Source organism: Perna viridis, chromosome 11, assembly GCF_037379345.1.
Source record: "Perna viridis isolate PV_CMFRI_1.1 ecotype Kerala chromosome 11, ASM3737934v1, whole genome shotgun sequence".
Taxonomy (NCBI): domain Eukaryota; kingdom Metazoa; phylum Mollusca; class Bivalvia; order Mytilida; family Mytilidae; genus Perna; species Perna viridis.
The window spans coordinates 18,562,606-18,581,293 of NC_142455.1; the positions used below are offsets into that span (position 1 = coordinate 18,562,606).

At 32.8% G+C, this 18,688-nt stretch overlaps 3 protein-coding genes across 3 annotated transcripts; all 3 read left to right on the forward strand.

Moving 5' to 3' along the window:
• The first annotated feature begins 1,600 nt into the window (after positions 1-1,600).
• LOC148603212 (uncharacterized) lies at positions 1,601-6,514 on the forward strand. The gene is made up of 4 exons (XM_088553368.1): positions 1,601-1,704; positions 2,853-2,930; positions 3,665-3,719; positions 5,220-6,514. The coding sequence occupies exon 4, from the start codon at positions 5,348-5,350 to the stop codon at positions 6,512-6,514; it is 1,167 nt and encodes a 388-aa protein (XP_088409494.1). The 5' UTR covers positions 1,601-1,704; positions 2,853-2,930; positions 3,665-3,719; positions 5,220-5,347.
• A 2,035-nt stretch (positions 6,515-8,549) lies between these two features.
• LOC148603213 (uncharacterized) lies at positions 8,550-10,877 on the forward strand. Its single transcript, XM_088553120.1, has 3 exons — positions 8,550-8,632; positions 9,077-9,172; positions 9,544-10,877. Exons 1-3 carry the CDS (start codon positions 8,578-8,580, stop codon positions 10,875-10,877), a joined length of 1,485 nt encoding a protein of 494 aa, XP_088409246.1. The 5' UTR covers positions 8,550-8,577.
• Positions 10,861-17,847, forward strand: LOC148603214 (uncharacterized). Its single transcript, XM_088553122.1, has 7 exons — positions 10,861-11,187; positions 11,966-12,133; positions 12,400-12,465; positions 14,070-14,135; positions 15,007-15,135; positions 15,805-15,909; positions 17,425-17,847. Exons 1-7 carry the CDS (start codon positions 10,971-10,973, stop codon positions 17,586-17,588), a joined length of 915 nt encoding a protein of 304 aa, XP_088409248.1. The 5' UTR covers positions 10,861-10,970; the 3' UTR covers positions 17,589-17,847.
• The last annotated feature ends 841 nt before the right edge of the window (positions 17,848-18,688 follow it).

An 18,688-nucleotide genomic window follows, 5' to 3' on the forward strand; every position in this document is an offset into this window, starting at 1 on the left:
ACATACAGTGGCTATTATTTTCATTTAAAAAAAGGAAAAAAAAAGAAAAACCAACCTACCAACCCTATTTTTTCAGACTTGAAACAGGACACACACATATTTTTGTTTGGCGTAATTAACTCAATTGGAACAGTTTATAACATAATATTATAAATAAATAAATTCCAGAAATAGTATTTATTGACCATGTAAGAAACTGTTCACCACTTTAATAGAATATCTTCTTCAAAAACGTAATACTGATATATGAAATACTTATTTACTATTAATCTGCCGTAAAGTATCATCAGTTGGATAGTGAGAAGTTGAGAATGTAGATTTATTCATTTGATTTAATATTAATACAGAAAGTCTTGTGGAATAGGATTAAAGTACTACATTTAATGTAATGTTTGTGCATATCAAAAGGGATGATTTTCCCCATCTGACATTAAGTATTTACTCTTTCAAATATCTTTTTTGTTGTTTTGGATCAAGAGGTGGAAGTCTTCAAGTTAATACAGACTAGATGTTTTAACTCGGTAGTTTTAACTTTGTTATATAAGTGTTTGAAGCTAGAAAATATGCACTAAACTTTACTATCATTGATGAAAAAAGTCACCCAAAGAAATTTAAATCTTTAAAGACTTTTCATTAACACTACTTCATTTCTGAGTGTTGCTTCAATTTTGTTTGTATATAGATGCATAACGCGCTTTTCTATTCCAAGGGTTCGGAGAAATCTCTCGCTTTTAGCAGTACTTCCATTGTTTTTTTTTTTTTTTCACCACGCTTGACATTTATAACAGCTTTGTTTCACTCGACTAGCAATATATCGGTGTCAATGGCATGACAATACATGCTAACCCTTCCAAAGCACTTGGTGTCTCTTATATTTTGTTGGAATTAGAATTACAAATGCATTATTGCCTGTTTCATTCAGTTTTTAAATATAATCGTGGCGCATTCTGTTGTGTATAGGTGTTTCAGTATGTTTTTGTTTTGCTTCCCTCAGGTTTTGGTCGTGTCGTTGAATTCTTTTTTTTAAAGATTCAGATACAGTTTATATACAAATCCTGCAATACAGTAAACTCCCCTTAGCCCAGGGTAGCTATATAAAGCAAGGGGCGGATTCAGGCGAGGACGTGTCGGGCGTGCGCCCCCCCCTAAAATTTTGCAAAGCATGGGTTGTCAGGGGTAGATTTAGGCGGTTTTAGGCGGAAACCTTAATTTCTCGCTAATTTATCCACAAAAGATATCTACATTGCACCCACTTTAGAAGAATAGTTCAAAAATTTAACCTCAAATAAATTTTAACTGTGCGCCCCCTAATATAAAATCCTGAATCCGCCCCTGTAAAGGTTCCCTGATATCTTACACCTTTCACACCCAGGGATTGATTGAAGACAAAGAAAAACTCCCATTTTTTTAATAAAATATTCTATATCTTGTATAATATCACAATTTATCTATTGCAAGTATCAGCCACATGCACCTCGATAATTATAAATCAATGAACTCCAAACTGAATACTTGACACGATCGTTTAAGTGAACTTTTAAAATTCCCGACTTCTATGTCACACATCGTTGGTTTTGAATAAAGATTCGACAATGGATGTGGAAATTGTCGTACACGTGCCTTATACTGATAAAATGAAGTACGTGTACGTGTACATTATATTAATTAAAAAAACGTGGATTATAACAAACTGATTAACTGAATGTAAGTAACTGTTCTTGGTATTCGTAATTTCGTCAGAGAAACTTGCTGAACTGTGTAACAAATTTGTATGTAGCTATTACTATACCACACATAGAACGCGTGCGAATATGATAGGACATACATATTATATAATTCATATTATACAAGTAATAATACATTGGAGGGAGTGTCAAAGACTAGCTACAATAATGCTATTCATACTATAGACTGCAATACTACATACAAATTTAATGAAAATCTATGAAAACCCTTTTTTTTCAATGTTTATTTTTTCATTTTGAAGCCTTGGAACTTTCCACCGATATCTAGCTGAAGATCAAGATCTCAGTAAAAAATCGGTTAACCCTTTGATTAATAATTAAATGATTCCAAGAGCAGGAACATCATTGTTTATATGATTAGTATAAACGACAGATATTGGATACTTTTTACCATTTACCTTCATGACTCTATCTAACTTATTAGGTTAAGAAATTGCAAATTTGCGTAAAGTTGAATGAATTAAATTCAGTGGTTTAGTGCCGCCGGGAATGGATGCATTTAGTGATAATAATCTACATTTTCTAAATTCTTTATGACCCGTGCAGGTTCGGGTGTCAAAAGAATAGGCCTGCAGCAGCGCTAAGCTTGTCGTAGAAGGCGACTAAATAGTGCTCAGAACCCTAGCCAGGGGCTAGGGCGCTCTGCCCACAGAGCAACTGGAATGTGTGCCCCAGGTGGTGGAATGGGGTACCCCTGGCGTCTTACATGCTGGGGTTGTCAGGCTATAATACTGAAAACCTGACCGCAAACCATAGTGGTGCACCGTGTTGGGAAAGATGCCAAGTTCCTCGCACGTTAAAGGACTCTACTGTGGTATTCTCCCGGAGTAGGAACCATAGGGTTCCGCCACAGGAGGCTAAATTGCCCGACCCTACCCATTTCCCCCTATTTCCAGTGGCAATCAAAATTTATCGACCCCATTGTCCTTGTGTCCCATCCCTTTTTCATTTGATCATTTTTTAATGTTCATTTTATCATCAATTTCATGTTTATCGTCTGAATATAGCTAAAATATTGCTGCTCGGACGTTAAACCCCAACAAACAAACAAACTAAATTCTTTATGCTCTGTAGAACAAATACAAAAAAATTCTCTTTTATTTACAGCAAAGACACACTCGAAACATCTCATTGACCAAGGAGATTGCACAAAGATTGAAAAAGAAGGAGCAAACTTCTGTAGTGGTAAGTGCATATTGTAGTTGAACGGTGATGCTTATCACATGTATGTGCTTGTACCAAAATTTAAATCAATTTATGTATACATATAAACAAAGTGACCATTCTTGATACATAATGAAAATAGAGTAGCACAGTTCTTGACCCAACAAAGGTGAATAGTTTGTCAGTTGATCATTCGAAAGAGCAAATAAGGGAAGCAGAATTCAAAGGGAAATCTTATTCGATTCGATAACCAATAATATCATATTTGTTATTACAAATGAAAATAGACACACACAAGAAGGACATGAAATAAAAAAATATATACAATAGACACAAAACAAACAATAAATGAACAACTAATAAAGCTTTAAATATGGTCAGATGCACAGGTTAGGTTATCATTCTCTGCTTTTCTTATAATATTCACAAATTTGATCACTTCCCAATAAACTTGACAGTTACAGAATTTCTCAAAGGCGACTTAAAACAATTACTACGAACTTATTTATTCTGTTTCTTGTCTTCTCCTTTCTATGCCTTGTTAACTTTTACAAAATATACTAGCTGAGACTTTAATCACCAGACATATAATCAGAAAGCAAATTCAAAGCGATGAAAAAAGGGAAACATTAGCTTTTCTCAAGCAAGTTTGGGCAATTTCAGACAATTTCTATTTTACAAATGTTATGTATGAAAGGGCACGTGTACTTCTACATCCGTATCATTAATATCAAAAGTGAATCATACTTCTGTAGGTGAAGCCATGTTATGTGAAACTGCTGAAGATCGACAGCGACGAATTGTTGCATGGTACGTTTTATAGATTTGGTGATTTTCTGACATCAAAACCAAGGTAGATTCATTACCAGTTAGAAACAGACCGGTGAGATGCTCTTGTTTGTTAGAGAGTAAGCCATTTCTCTCACCATCACAATTACTCAGACAAAACAGTTTTCTTAATAATGCTATCACCAGCGCGGCATTGTTGAAAAACAAGATTCAAACTGGTCGACATTTTAGTTTAATGTAATGTAAAAGTAGAAATTGTTTGCGTTGGGATTGTTTTCGCTAATTTCTAGCCTGTAAAATGTCCGCAGAAGTAACCCCAACTCGAAAAGTTTGGTTTTCGAATCGATGGTCGCCGAAAGTGTTGCTTAATTTTTATGGTAGTTGTAAACTCTCATATTCTAATGTTGACAATCAAACCAATTTAAATATAATTTTAGTGCAAAACATTTATGATTCCATTCACAAATACGTCTCTGTGCATGCACCAGTAAACAGTTACACAAGAGGCTAAGACAAGGATTCCAACTGATTCAAATGAACGTTTTGTAAAGTCAGTCTTTTTTTCAAATTTTCAATTATTTATTTCGCAAGCATGGATTTAACAACAGTTGCACGCAAGTCTAACTTTACATGGGCATGCTCATCGCCATCCTTTCGATATTACAGACGCTTAGCAAACTCATATATATACGGGAGGTGAAACTGCTTTTTGATATCATCCCAGTAAAGTTTATTGATGGTTGAAGCTGAACGGAACAGCTTGCGGGAACAAAGGCAAATCGTATACCCGACTTCTTAATGTTGCATTCATTAAGGAAACGTTACCGGTTTCAAATAACACCAAACGGCTGTGGCTATATTTGAGGTTTTGAAATTCCACACATTTTATCTTTTCAGGATGAGATCCCGGAGTTTTTGCTTCACATTCCACTTACACAATGTTATTTAATTCCTCAATAAGTTTTGTTTCTCATGAGTTTAAATGGTGTTCACAGTTCAAACATCAATAACCCTTAGGGCACATGCGTATATCACTATAACTCTAGGTTATTTTAGTACAAAACGGGGAAAGTGATTGATGTTTCATTAATAGGTACGAGATCACAATTAAGTCTCCTTGACTTTGACGAATATAGTTATTTTGTGTGTGTGTGTGTGTGTGTGTGTGTGTTTCTTCCTGATTTTTTCTTTGCTGTCATAAACTTTATTGTTAAGTATTTACTGCAGAAATGTAGGGGAAGGATAAAAAAAATTCCATTTTTACATTAAATAAAGTCTTTGTTGTCAACAATGCTATGTTAGTAGTAAAATCAACTCACATATGAACAAGAAGTAAAAAAAGGATGAAAGATAATTAAAAGTAACACAAAATTTATTTCTAAATAGAAGGTATACAGATACCTGAAATTCATATTTGCGTTGATAAGAGGCGGATTACCGATATCAAATTTGATGTAACAGCAGCATCATCATCTTCTATATATTACTATCCTTTTTATTTTTGTTTACTTTTTTTTTAAGTTGAGCAATCACAGAAGAAGAAACAAAAAGATAAAAGTCAAAATCAAAAGAAAAGTATTCAGCAAACTGCAATTACAGTTTTAAGCAATAAAGCAGATGATGTACAGCAAAAAAATCAAAGGGAAAAAATGGTTGAGGGACCAGGATTAAAAGATAGTCTGAAGAAAAATAATCTCATTAATTATGCTGATGAGCAAAATAATGGTATTCAAATAAGAAATCTTATTTGGAATACAGATGGAAACTCTGAACCAAAGAATGGAGCAACACAAATATATCAAATTAAGGATTCAGTTGGAATCCCTGTACCAGTGGAGAAAAGTGCGGACATAAATGGAACCTTTGAATCAAGGGGTGGTCTTGCACAAATAAATCAAATTGATGAAAATCAAATGAAAAATACTGATGAAAATTATGAGCCAAAAGAAAGACCCATGCACATGTACCAAATTGAAAATACAGATAGGAGTGCTGAATCAAATGATGGTTCTATCCAAATAATTTTAATTGAAAAACCTGATATGAGCGCTGAACCAAATGCTCGTCCCACACAATTAAATCAAATTGAAGATACAAATGAAAGTTCTGGACAAAATAGTTGTCACACACGAATTGATAATGTTGATGAAAATTCTGAGCTAAAAGATGGATCCAATCACCAAAGTTGGCAAAATACAATTACAGGCATAAGCCCGATTACAGAGGATTTTCCACCTAAAATGAATAAAATTGGAAACACAAAACTGGAGTATGACGAAAAACAAATACACGGAATAGTGGATGCAGATGAAAGTGTCAAACGAAAGAATATTGTCAAACACACAATACAGATGGTGAATACAAATGGAAGCTCTGGAACATTAGATCAAACATATAAAACTGCTTCTTCTGATAAAAATTCAAATGAAAATCAACAACAAATGAATGGTATTGTAAATACAAATTTAATCTTGGAAGTTGTGGATTGTCCCCAGCAAATAAAACTTAACGCAAATACAGATATAAGGTCACATGCAATGTATGATGCCGAACAAATTAGTGAAAGTAACAGAATCGGCGGAACTCAAAAACCAAAGGAAGACATAAAGCAGATGCACCAAATGCGGAATACAGAGATGAATTATCGGTGTGAAAATTTCATTGATACTTCAGAAGCTGAAGAGTATCTAACGGAAGAAGACATTCATCTGTACAACAATGTAAATCAGAATCGGTCAGCGTCGTTCGGTGAAACGTTGAGTAAAACAGACGGTAAGAAAATGCTAATTGATCATTATATCCATTATACTTCATAGAGATCCGTTTTATAGTCTCATGAAAACAAATATACTTACACTGCAGTTTTCAAGTTCCAATAGGAAGGTACACATTTCAAATAAGAAAACTATCAATCTATATTCTAGGTTTTTGTTATTCAGAGATACATAATATATTTTGGAAGGAATGATATGCAAGGCTGTACTTAAATTAAACTTAATTTCAGTAGACATTTTAATCAAGTGCGTTTTTCGAACATAAGACTTAAAAAAAGTGTTGAAAAACTTAAGATTTTTAAAACAATGTGTAAATGTAGGTTTTCTCACATTTTTGGACTCCCGCTGGATAAGTCAGCCACTTTTTACTTCAAATCATAGAGTGCATCAATGCACTGGAATGATTTGGTTTTTTGTAAAAGTATTATTGCGGAAAGATGCCAACTTAAAAACTAAATTTCAATGGGAACATTATCCGTACATATTTTGTCTTCATGATTTATTTACGCAAACAGTGACCATTTGGGGAGAGTATTCATCAATAATCCTTGCTTAAGATTAATGGTTGGAAAACCAACATATCTTTATCATCTGATATTTTGTTTCCAATGTTTCAGTGAACAGTAAACAGAAATTACATTTGCCTATCCAAAACCTTTTATTTAGAAATAAAGTTGACTGTATTGTAGAATTCATATTAAGAGATAAGTTTGTAAATTACACTGAAATACAATGGAAACTATTGGATTTTCGATATGATCTTTTTCCTTAGAACAGATTGAAATGAATAACTACACATTTCTTCACGTAGACACATAAAGTAAGTAATAGAAACAAATGAAAATGTGTTGCTTGGGAGGAAAGGGGGCGGTAGTCATATATCAGAAAATTTGCATGATTCTTAGAAACACCGCTATTTATAATATAACATGAATATATATTAAATATATATAAAAATACGAATTTTCAGATATCACGTACATATACAGTAATACATCAGGAATTGAAATCCTGCATCTTGATGATCATACAGAAAAATCTTCTATAGAACAATTGACTAGTGGTAAGTGTAAAAAAAGAATGGTGTTGTAACTGGGTGTATTAAAAGATCTGGAAGGCCATTTCATTTATCAACATCACTTTTCATTCATTCCATTTCTGTTCTTTTGTCCAACCTCAATAACATTATATATGTTTATTGCCTATCATGGAAATATTTTTGTAAGAGATAAAAGCATTGATAGTGTTGTAGAATTCATAATTACGAGAGATAACTCAGTAAATAACACTAAAATACAATAGGAGAGTAATCAAAGGAACCAAGGTTCTAGCGGAAATCAAAAGAATATAATCTAGGTACAAAGACCAGAGATGGAAAACAGACATAAACGACAAAGAACATAAAGTAACTAGAATAATACATACCAAGTTTCAAAAGTAAATGAGCAAATCTGACTCCACTAAAACCTGGAGCATGGATAGATGCAGCGATAGGATAAGAGTCTAGTGCTTTTCTAAACCATCCGGAGTCCAGAGTAGTCGAAAGTAGAAAGGAAAACTATGACACGTTGAACAAATCTGTTTTCATGGCGGAGATGTATACACCGTAACGATCCACGAGTTCATGCTGACGACCATAAACTTTTGTAGTGATGACTTGTAGCAACATAACCCTGTTCAAAAAGCCTGCTTGGTAGAAGTCTAGTGCGATACAAAAAGTCTGCGTATTTTTCGGCAAGCTCTGGAATAACATTTGAGTAGTGATATGAAAACTATGTACGCTGAAGGGATGTTGCCACGGATGGAAAGAGCGTTGACAATTCTGAATGAGAAGTCATCACGTCTATCGTAAAGTTTGGTCAATTGTTTTCCCTTACATGTATCATAGCTATTGCATTTTCGATTTGATTTATTTCCTTAGAATATATAGACTGAAATGATTTCATCACAATATATTAACCTATTAACAAAAATGAAAAAAAAAAACAGAGAATTTGTAAGATTCTTAGAACCACTGTTCCTTAACATGTAAACAATAATGTATATTTATATAATTCCAATTTTCAGACATTACGTCCATAGATAGTAATACAGCAGGAATTGAAATGCTGCATCTGGCTGATCATAGAGAAAAGTCATCTATAGAACAATTGACCGGTGGTAATTGTAGAAATAGAATGTTGCTGCAATTGTGTGTATTAAAAGATTTGGGAGGCCATTTCACTTATCAACATCACTTTTGTCCATTTATATAATTATTCTTTTGTCCAACATCAATTACAATATGTTTATCGTTAGAGGCTTTTGGGTAACTGTTGGCACCAAACGTTGATACAAGGTACTAGTACTAATTGAAAACACTTTAAAGGGAAAAAATAAATTCATTTAGGAATACATTGTCTAATATTATTCGGCCCATCGGGATATTAAAAAAATACACATGAAACAGGTCCAAGATTGTCTCTTATTAAAATTATATCGATATCCAAACTATTCGCATCGATTACTACTATTGATTAACTTTCCATGTAATGGAACGTTATAGAGTCTCAAAACCGTCTGACAGAAAGGAAAAATATTAGAAGTTCATTTTTATTTTTGCAGAAGTCACATACATTGAGAGTATGCAGGCCCAGATTGAAATGATAGAATTAGCAGATCGGGTCAGTAGGATGAGCACATCTGTTACGCAAACTACTGGTAAGTTGTTGTAGTATTGAGGAACCTAGAGAAATGTATTATGTTTGGTTAAGTATTGAAAGGATTCTGTGCTAATTATTTTCCTGTAGAACTACAATAAAAAAAATGTGACTGTCAAAAACATTTTTTATCAGTTTTTCATATTGTCCACGAGTGTGATACTCAGCCCTCTTAAGTGTTTTACTTGTGATTTGGTTGTGAATTATAAAATACTCTACCAATCAGGAAGACAAAAACACTACATGCCCGTGTTAATTTTTATATAAAAACTTCTTTTTATTACAAACACACACTACTTTACTTTATTTGACGAGTTAATATCAAAATGAGCTCCTATGTACTCGGTAAAACGTGTGCATTTCTTGTTTTAGCAAAAAGGAAAAAACCATACAGACCATGTCCATTTTGCCATAGATTTATGTCAAAGTTATCGTTGCATATTAAAAAGGTCCATCACAAAGAACCAAGAGTTGCCCATGCCATGACATTGCCAGAACCAATGAGGCATCAGGTTTTTAACACCATGAAAAAAGAAGGCATTCTGTTTAAAAATAGAGAAGTATTACTAAATCGAAACATCAAGGACAAACAGTTGCACTTGTTAAAAGAGCGAAAAAGTGCAAGAACTAAAATATCTATGTGCTGTTCTTGTAAGGGGTTTTATGTTAAAAGTAATATGTCTACTCACAGAGCTGTTTGTCCTGGAGAACTCGAAGCATATGCATTGCCAATAACAATGCTGACACCATGTTTGACTTCGACTGACACATTTACTATTGAAGAGAGGAAAACATTTGATCAGATGATTCTATCCAAGTTTAGAAATGATGATGTAGGGAAAGTATGTCAGTCAGATAATCTTATCAAAATATTTGGCCTTTCCCGAGTTCACAAGGTATTAGCAAGAATTGTTAAACGACAAACTCTTCGTGAGAAACTTATGGGAGACATGCGAAACATAGCAAAACTTTTTCTGCTTGCAAAAGAGAAAGCTAAGCAGAAAGGTAAAGATATAACCTCTTGTGACCATATGTTTAATGTTTGTAACATGGAATTCATGCATGAAGCATTACTAGAATCAACACGGAAGGCAGATGGCTCTTTAAAATCTGGACTTTGTCGAACCATCGGCTATATCATAAAAAATGTTTGTCTCATTCTAAAAGGTTTTCACATAGCAAATGATGATCCAGCAAAAGCAGAACAGTTTGACAAATTTCAATCCGTACTGAATTTGCAGTGGGACAGGTGGTTTGGTGAAGCTCAGTACAATTGCGAAATGGTCAGGCAAACTAATTTGAGGAAGCCAAAATGTCTACCAAAAGAAGAAGTCATTGCAGAATTAAGAAACTACAACGTGAAGACAATACATGATTTGACTTCAGATCAGTATGAGTTTATGGCTGGTAATGACTTTGTTACACTACGAGATCTTCTAGTATGTCGTCTAACTTTATTTAATGCTAGAAGAGGAGGAGAGCCTGGAAGGTTGTTACTCCAAGAATGGAAGGATGCTGAAAATGATGAATGGATAAGCAAAAATGTAAAAGCAAAAGCTATTGCTGACCCTATGGAAAAAAGGGTTTTCAAAGATATAAAAGTCGCATACCAAGCTGGCAAAAATTTGAAGAAAATGGTGCCAGTTTTGATTCCCAAGGACTGCTTAGCTGGAATTAGGAAAATCGCTGATATGACAATACGATAAGATGCTAACATCGACAAAGCTAATCCGTTTTTATTTGCTAGTACAAAACACTCAAACACGCATGTAAAAGGATGGAGAGCCGTAAAGAATATTATGATTCAAGCAGATATAACACAAAACATTACGGCAACATCAATGAGACACAGAGCATCAACAATCTATGCAAGCTTGGATGTACCACTGAATGAAAGAGAACTGTTTTACCAACACATGGGTCACTCAGAGGAGATAAATAAAAATGTTTATCAGGCACCAATGGCAGTTATGGAAGTAACTAAGGTTGGAAAATTCCTCACGTCATTGGATTCAGGTAGTTTTGGGAAGTAAAAATGTGAAGTTAAAGTTTCATTACGGTTCAGCATGAATGGTTTTATAAGAAGAGAGCATATAGAAATCCTTAAACCAATATTTCCGTACTATAAAATACGATTTCTGACTTTAATATTTCTGTTTTGTAAGAAAAAAACAATCATTAAGTAGATTTTTTTGTTCAAATGTGTATACTCTTCACATATCGTTAATATGGGTTTCCAAATATTTGTTTTGTTTTTTTTTGTTTTTTGTTTTTGTTTTTTGTTTTTCTTATACTGTTTTATTTGGATATGGTGCATTTACGTGTACTTAGAACATTTCTGAGAGAACAAAGTACAGATTATTTCACGTTTCTACTCGTTTTAACTTTCTGTGTGATCAACTTAGATGGTTAAAATGGTCATATTCTCGTTTATTCGCAATGCGTTTGCATGTAACAATTTTCGAATCTTTAGAAAATCTATTGTCATAGCACTAAATTGAGTAAACAACAGCTTCACTTTTTTATTAATTACATAAAATTTCATTTCTTTATATCTATTTCGATTTTATTTTATTTTATTTATTTATTTATTTATTTTGAATCCTGATTATTTCTACATCCATCATGTACACACACTATAGACTTTTTAAACATGTTGTCAACATGTTTTAAAAAAAATGTGTTATCTTCTCGAAAATGATTTTTTTCTGTTTAACTGTTATTTGAACTTTAATATTACTAAATCATTTTTCTTTGAGCTGAACGATAGGCACGAGATAGACTTATGTTTTAGGTACTCAAAAAAAAGGAGTAGGAATCCTGAATTCAGAAGATCATGTCCAAAATTCAGGAAAAAGCGGTGTTAGATCGGAAGTCGAGGGGTGTTCAGAAAACTCAGATATTGTTGGTAATTCAGAAGATGAAGAGGAGGAAGACTTTGACAATCCAAAAGAAGAAGCAGGTAGAACTAATTATTTTGTTGTCCTGTAGCAACTTTTAAATTTGTAAATCACTTACTGATTTATCCTCAATATTCTCTTTTTTGCATTATAAAATATACATTTATATTCTTCTGATTTCCCTTTGAATCTTTGTTCCCTTGATTCCTCATTGACATATTTATATATATATTGATTATATTTATTACCAAGTTTAAGGATTTAAGGCAGTACATTTACTGCTATCTATTCCTTTACTATCCGTTATAAAGTGTACCTTTACTTCCAGTTTCAAAGAAAAGACACTTCACTAAAGTGAAGTTAAAAGTGAAGAAACCACAATTGATTGTGAAAGGTAAGTTGATAACACAGATTATCTCTAAGTATGTACAGTGTTAATTGTGTAGTTAGTCTCAGATTGTTGCTAACATTAAACAATAAAATCATAAAAACATATAACTTATTGACAATAACAAAATGTTCGATGTGATAAAAATGATAGCAATTTTGCGTGTCAATTATAATCATTACAATTTCTTGGTTTCTATGTTATTGTTTTACATATGCAAATAAATCTATGATAAACAAAATATAATTTTAATGCTGATTGGAAATTGAAAGGCTGGCACCACGGGGAACTTATTTGAAACTGTACCCTTTGGGCTCTCTAAAAAAGTTCTTAATGTTGTAATATTCAAAGTCCGTTCAAATGATCTTTTCACTGAGTGCGGTATAGGTGTATGTTCCACTGCATATCCAACACTTTGTGCCGAATATGAAAAATTTTCGATGGCAGCCGTAAATAGACTTTTTAAAAATCTGTATTAAACATTATGGGATGTATTTCCTTTAGATATATACAACATTTAAGTAGAGAAATGTGGTAATAGTTCTCGTCAGGTATCCTATTAACTATTTCTAAATAACGGCCGTCTGAACCTTATCCCTGTCTCTAACTTTATTTTATGATTGACTTCCTCTACTCCATGGTGCTGCGAACAGGTATCAAAAGTGCTTTAGTTTTCGAGTTTAATGATCTTAGAGGGAATACGACTAATATACCATATGTCAATGGAAAGATAAATCTATGTAGTTTTTGAATATCATACTTATCAAAGTGAAAAATGGTAAAGTATTTTTTGCTATTTCGCAATAATTAGAGGAGAGGTCAAAGATGAACCGACATCTATACAACTTTATAACATAGTGAAATAAGTTATTGTAGGTATTAGGAAACAAGTAACATACAAAGGTCTCTTGTATATAATTTTAAAAAATTTAATCACAGAACAAAGATGCCTTTGTAAGTACAAAAATATATCTCAAAACCTTAAGCCATTTCACCAAAATGTAAGGTAAACTCGATACTTAACGCGGTTCTTGTTCATAAAACAGTCCAGAAACTAGACAAATTGTCCGAAAACAATTTTAATACAATTAATAGTTTGAATATGTGAAAATTTGCAACTTCAAACTCATTTTGCAAAGTTCATGTTGCAGATTGAATCGAGACCGTTGTGTTTATTTTATATGTAATTAAGTAATGAATACATAGATATACCTTGTAATATTCTATGGTGTTTTATTATCTCTTAATTATTGAAAATGCTCTAAAATGCAACTATTTTAGGGGCATTTTTGCTCTGTGATTAACAAATCAACTTTTTTTTATTTTTGAAATTCAATACATGTGATCTTTACACGTTACTTGTTTTCCGATACCTACAATGATCACTAATCAAAGTGTATTGGGTTCCATTGATCTTTGACCTCTCCTCTAATTAAAGCAAAATAGCAGAAAACTCTGCTACTATTTCAGTTAGAAAAGAATGGTATTAAAAAACTACATTGATTTATCTTTCCATTGACATGATATAGTCGTATACCCTCTAGGCCCATTAAAGTTAGAAAATCCTTAGCCGTCCGCTGCACTATTACACAATGTATCTTTATTTCTAGTTTCAGGGAAAAACGACAAATCTGAGAAGACGTACACAGAACAAAAAAGGCAGTTAACAGTGAAAGGTATCTTGATTTCAAACGTATTTACTTTGTTCGTACACATTTTAATGAGTCATCAAAGTTGCAAAATTCTGAGCCAAATTAACAAAAAGTGGCTCAGACAGTGCAGGGGGGTCGGTTTAAGATATTATAATTTAAGGAACTTGATGTAGTTTTAAAAAGTTCAATACGAGGATAATATTCTGCACTATCACATGACTCAGAGGTTTTTTTTAATTATTTTTATTTCTTTATTTTTTTTATTCTTTTTTTTTTATTTTATTTTCATGAAGAGCTTACCTTATTCCCGGTAAATATAAGGTACCATCAATTCAATCTGAGTAAGTTTTTTAGTTTTAAGGAACTTATATGCGCAACGTCCATATCAATATCATCGATCGCTAAATGAACATCAGCATGCATATATTTCTTTGTAGTTAAGATTTCAAAGCTACTAGGAATCGATTCCAAAACATTGTATTGTCAAATTAAAAAGTTATTGAGCTTGGAACTGGAAAAGAAAGTGTTCAAATGATCAAATGATAATTTATGTCGTTGATAAATTTCCATACACTGAGTTCTAGACTTTTTGGTGTTTTTTTGTCGATTTTGTTGTTGCAAATTCTGCCATAAAAAGTCGGATAAAATATCTATACACAAGAAAACTTATTACAAGAAACATTTTAATGATATTAATGCTGGTGAATCGGAAAAGGGTCCATCAATGAAACATTGTAATAGGGGTTGTGATCAACTGTGGACGTTTACAATTTCAAATAAATGAAAACTTGAAATAAAATAAAACAATATTAATGTAGAAAATAGAAACAAGAACATATACACTCTCATCTTTGCCAATTCGTGAACAAAGCTAATGTATTACGTTTGTTTTAAGACAATGATTCAAGTTACGAATCAGAAGAATCTGAGATTGACAGTGAAAATGATCGAAATGAATGTCATAAAGAACTTGAAGAACTTGTTGGTTCTTCGAAAGAAATTAAAGGAAAAAAGGAAAAGAGAAGTATGTTAAGTAATACATATCTTGTTGCAAACTGTGTCTTTCCGACTTCTTACATTTTATACAAATTCCCTAGGAATGATGTCAGCTTTTCATCCAGTTATAAAGGCAATAATAGATATTAAAAAAGAAAAGCTTACAACAGTATCATGATTATAACCAACATCGATACACAATCCGGTAGAGAGAGATTACAGTCAGGAAATGTAAATTTATATTTGTTCTTGTATCGTTAGAATGAACTTTTGAAGATGAACTCAAATCCATCTATTTGTTTTCCAGTTTTGATAAATGATTGAAACCAGTTTTTACTATGTCTTTATAGATATATTAAATAGATTAAAGGTTCTTACTTACTGCCCGTTATGCCCAATGGTATGGACATCAACAGAGGTACGCCACTTCTGCCTGTCTTTGGCCATCTTCCGTAACTTTCCTTTGAGTGGTCAAACTCGCTCATTTCCGACAGGCGTAACATGTTTTATTGGCTTTTTATTTATTTTTTTTTTCATTTTGTAATAGCAGTAAATGTAGATGCCCATAATTGTTCTATTGAAATATTGTTCGGAGTAAATACGTAAAAAGCATTGCACTATTTAACATTATCATTAATAATATATGGCAACTTTCTGCAACTAAACTAAAATAAAACAAGCTCCGTTTTTCTTGCAGAATTTCGTGCTTTGTGGACAAAAGAAGAAGAAAAAATTGTGGAGCAAAATTTTAAGACCTTCATTCATGATTTCTCAAAATCTGGGACAAAGGGATCCTTACCAGGTAAACTTAAATGTGACATAACCCTTGTCAACTGCATAGCGAGTAAATTAAAGTCTCCTGGTCACTTATCCTGTTGTTATAATCTGTCTGGTATATCGAACATGCAAACTTTGGGATAAACAGTACAATGTGTGCATGAACAATTTATATAAACACAAGACACTCGTAAATAATCAAAACTTTTTATTGCAAATAACCCTCATAGAAATTCATTAAATAATGTTCTTGTCCAGCTTGTCCAGCATTTCTGTACGACTGCTAATTGGACTTTTTATGTTTGGTCTTATTCTGAAAGTTTTTTTTAATGAATTTCAAATTTTGTACAATATAATGTCCAAACCAGTTGTTGTGTCCTAAATAAATTGTACGTCCCTATGCTTAAGTGTGTCAACAATTATTATTGCTTCACACTTGCACCAATTGTTCAGGATTCGACTACTGCTGTCGTATCATGCTGTGTTATGCACAGTTTTTATTTGAAGGACTATGGAGTGATCCTCTATCAAAATTGTGTATGACACTCCGTAATTGTTTGTCAGCAACAGCAAGTTCACATTCAACTAAGGGCCACAAGCGTCATTCATTTTAATTATGTCTGAAATTTAAATTGTAAATGTTACAAAAATCCGATTATGACGGTTTCATAATCCTCCTCTTTGTAACTTCGCCTATGGTATATTTGTCATTTTTTTAATGAAAGGTAACATATTGACAAAGGTCTTTGCATTTTTGCAAAGGATAAGTTTCGTGATTATCAATCAACACATATAAAGCTATTATGAAGGAGCAGCGATGGGGATAAACCTGTTGATTTTGAAGACAGCCATTTGCAAAGTCACCATTTGTAAAGATACTATTTGAAGTCTTAATTTAAAAAAAAGAAAAAAAAAAGAAATGTTTTGATATTTTTGTCCTCTTTGTTGATGTGGTATTGATTTACCATATCAAAGATCAAAGGTATTTTATGCGAGATACTGCAACCGGTTTGAGTAAGGTTAAAAATCCCACATCATGAGCGCTGCTCTATTTTCAGTTTCCAGTTACATTCTTTTGTTCAACAAATTCAACATTTACAAGTTTACCTTCTTATTTCGGGCAACAGTTTCACTTAAATTTTGTAAACAGGTGAAAAAACTAAACTTCGAAAGACATTACGGTTAATTTGCTTCAATGAAATAAAATTATGTGATTTGTTTGAGAAAAACAAGTCAATAAATCGAGTGTCATTTAGGAAGATTGCCTAAAAGTACTCTTTTGAGTTGGTAATTGTTGTGATAGCAGTATTGCATCCAATCTTTAACCGTGTTGTTGCAATCACTACTGTTTTTGGGAGACAATTCATTTAACTGTACTGTGTGGAGCTAGGTGCGAAACATTTGAAATGAAAATTTATATTTGCAACCGCAATCTTTATTAATGCATTGTTTTAACTCCCTTAATTTCGCAGTTTTGCGTGAATAGCCTGATTGTGAAATAAAAAAAACACCTTTTAACTATGAATACATTTTGATTTAGGTCGCAAGATGATTCAAAAGTTTCTGTCAAATCAGCCGCCTGCAAGCTTCTTAAAAAATGTTCCAGAGGAGGAAAAAGTAAGCAAAATCCATACCAAGTTATTCAATGAGAGAGCTAAATGCAGAAGAATGTTGCATAGTATGGAAATGGAGATACTACACTGATATTACCCCACTTGTTTCTGTAAATAAGTATTGTAGACAGAAGATTTATGTACAGAAGACTTATTTCCACATATTTTCTTTTCTGCATATTGAAGTAGCTGGAATAATAAATAATCCTTGTGTATGCGTGATTGAAACCACTGTATTGTCACATCTTTGAAGCTCGAGTTTGTTTAGATATAGTGCAGTATCAAGTAATATGAGCGCTATCCTGCCTTGGAAGCAAAATGGAGTTTTATGTTTTCACTGTAAAACAGGTTTGGTTTGTACTTATTGCATTTAGTTTCTGCCTCCGCCTGTGTGAGGTTAATTTTTGTCAGGACTTCTTTATGAACAATAGTAGTAGGCTTTATATCTGCATTGCAAAGATATCCTTAGTGCTTAAAAAAATTTAAAAAATGTCATTGTATGAACTATTCTTTTTTATCCATTGTAAGTTTTATAACGATCATCTTTTATGAATAAAGAAGTGCGATATCGTGCTTTGGAAATCTTATTTGTCCAAATAAGTTACTTAGTTATTTCTCAACAAAGCAGCAGTCACTAAAAATCCTCTTTTGAAAGAAATGTGTGCAATTAATTTGTAATCGTATACACAGAACAGATCTTCACCAGAAGGCTAAAATCATTCTGCTGCATACAGTAATCAATGAACAATCTGATAGTGTTTGCCCCCACCAGTGACCCTTAATGTCCCCATTTCTTTATAATGAAAGGAGGAAAAATGAAGATATAATATGCCTGCAAGGAACAGATGCTTAGTACACCTACCCAAACAACTGTGTCATCATACATGCGCATCGTATCTTATTCGAACAGTTATCGAAAGATGACCAGACTACGTAAAATAGCAATTTTCAACCCAAAACATACATGCTCACCACATTTGATATATACTGTAATGTGCAATGCTATGCTACTTGAAATAGCATTTTCCCACCCGGAACATAAATTCTCATCACATCTGATGCAAATTGGACTGAAACCATTGCCATAATACCTGAAATACACAGTGAATTTACACTTTTCTACCCAAAACCTACATGCCCATTACATCTAACTATATCCCTAACATTGCCACGTAAAAAGCACTTTCCTAC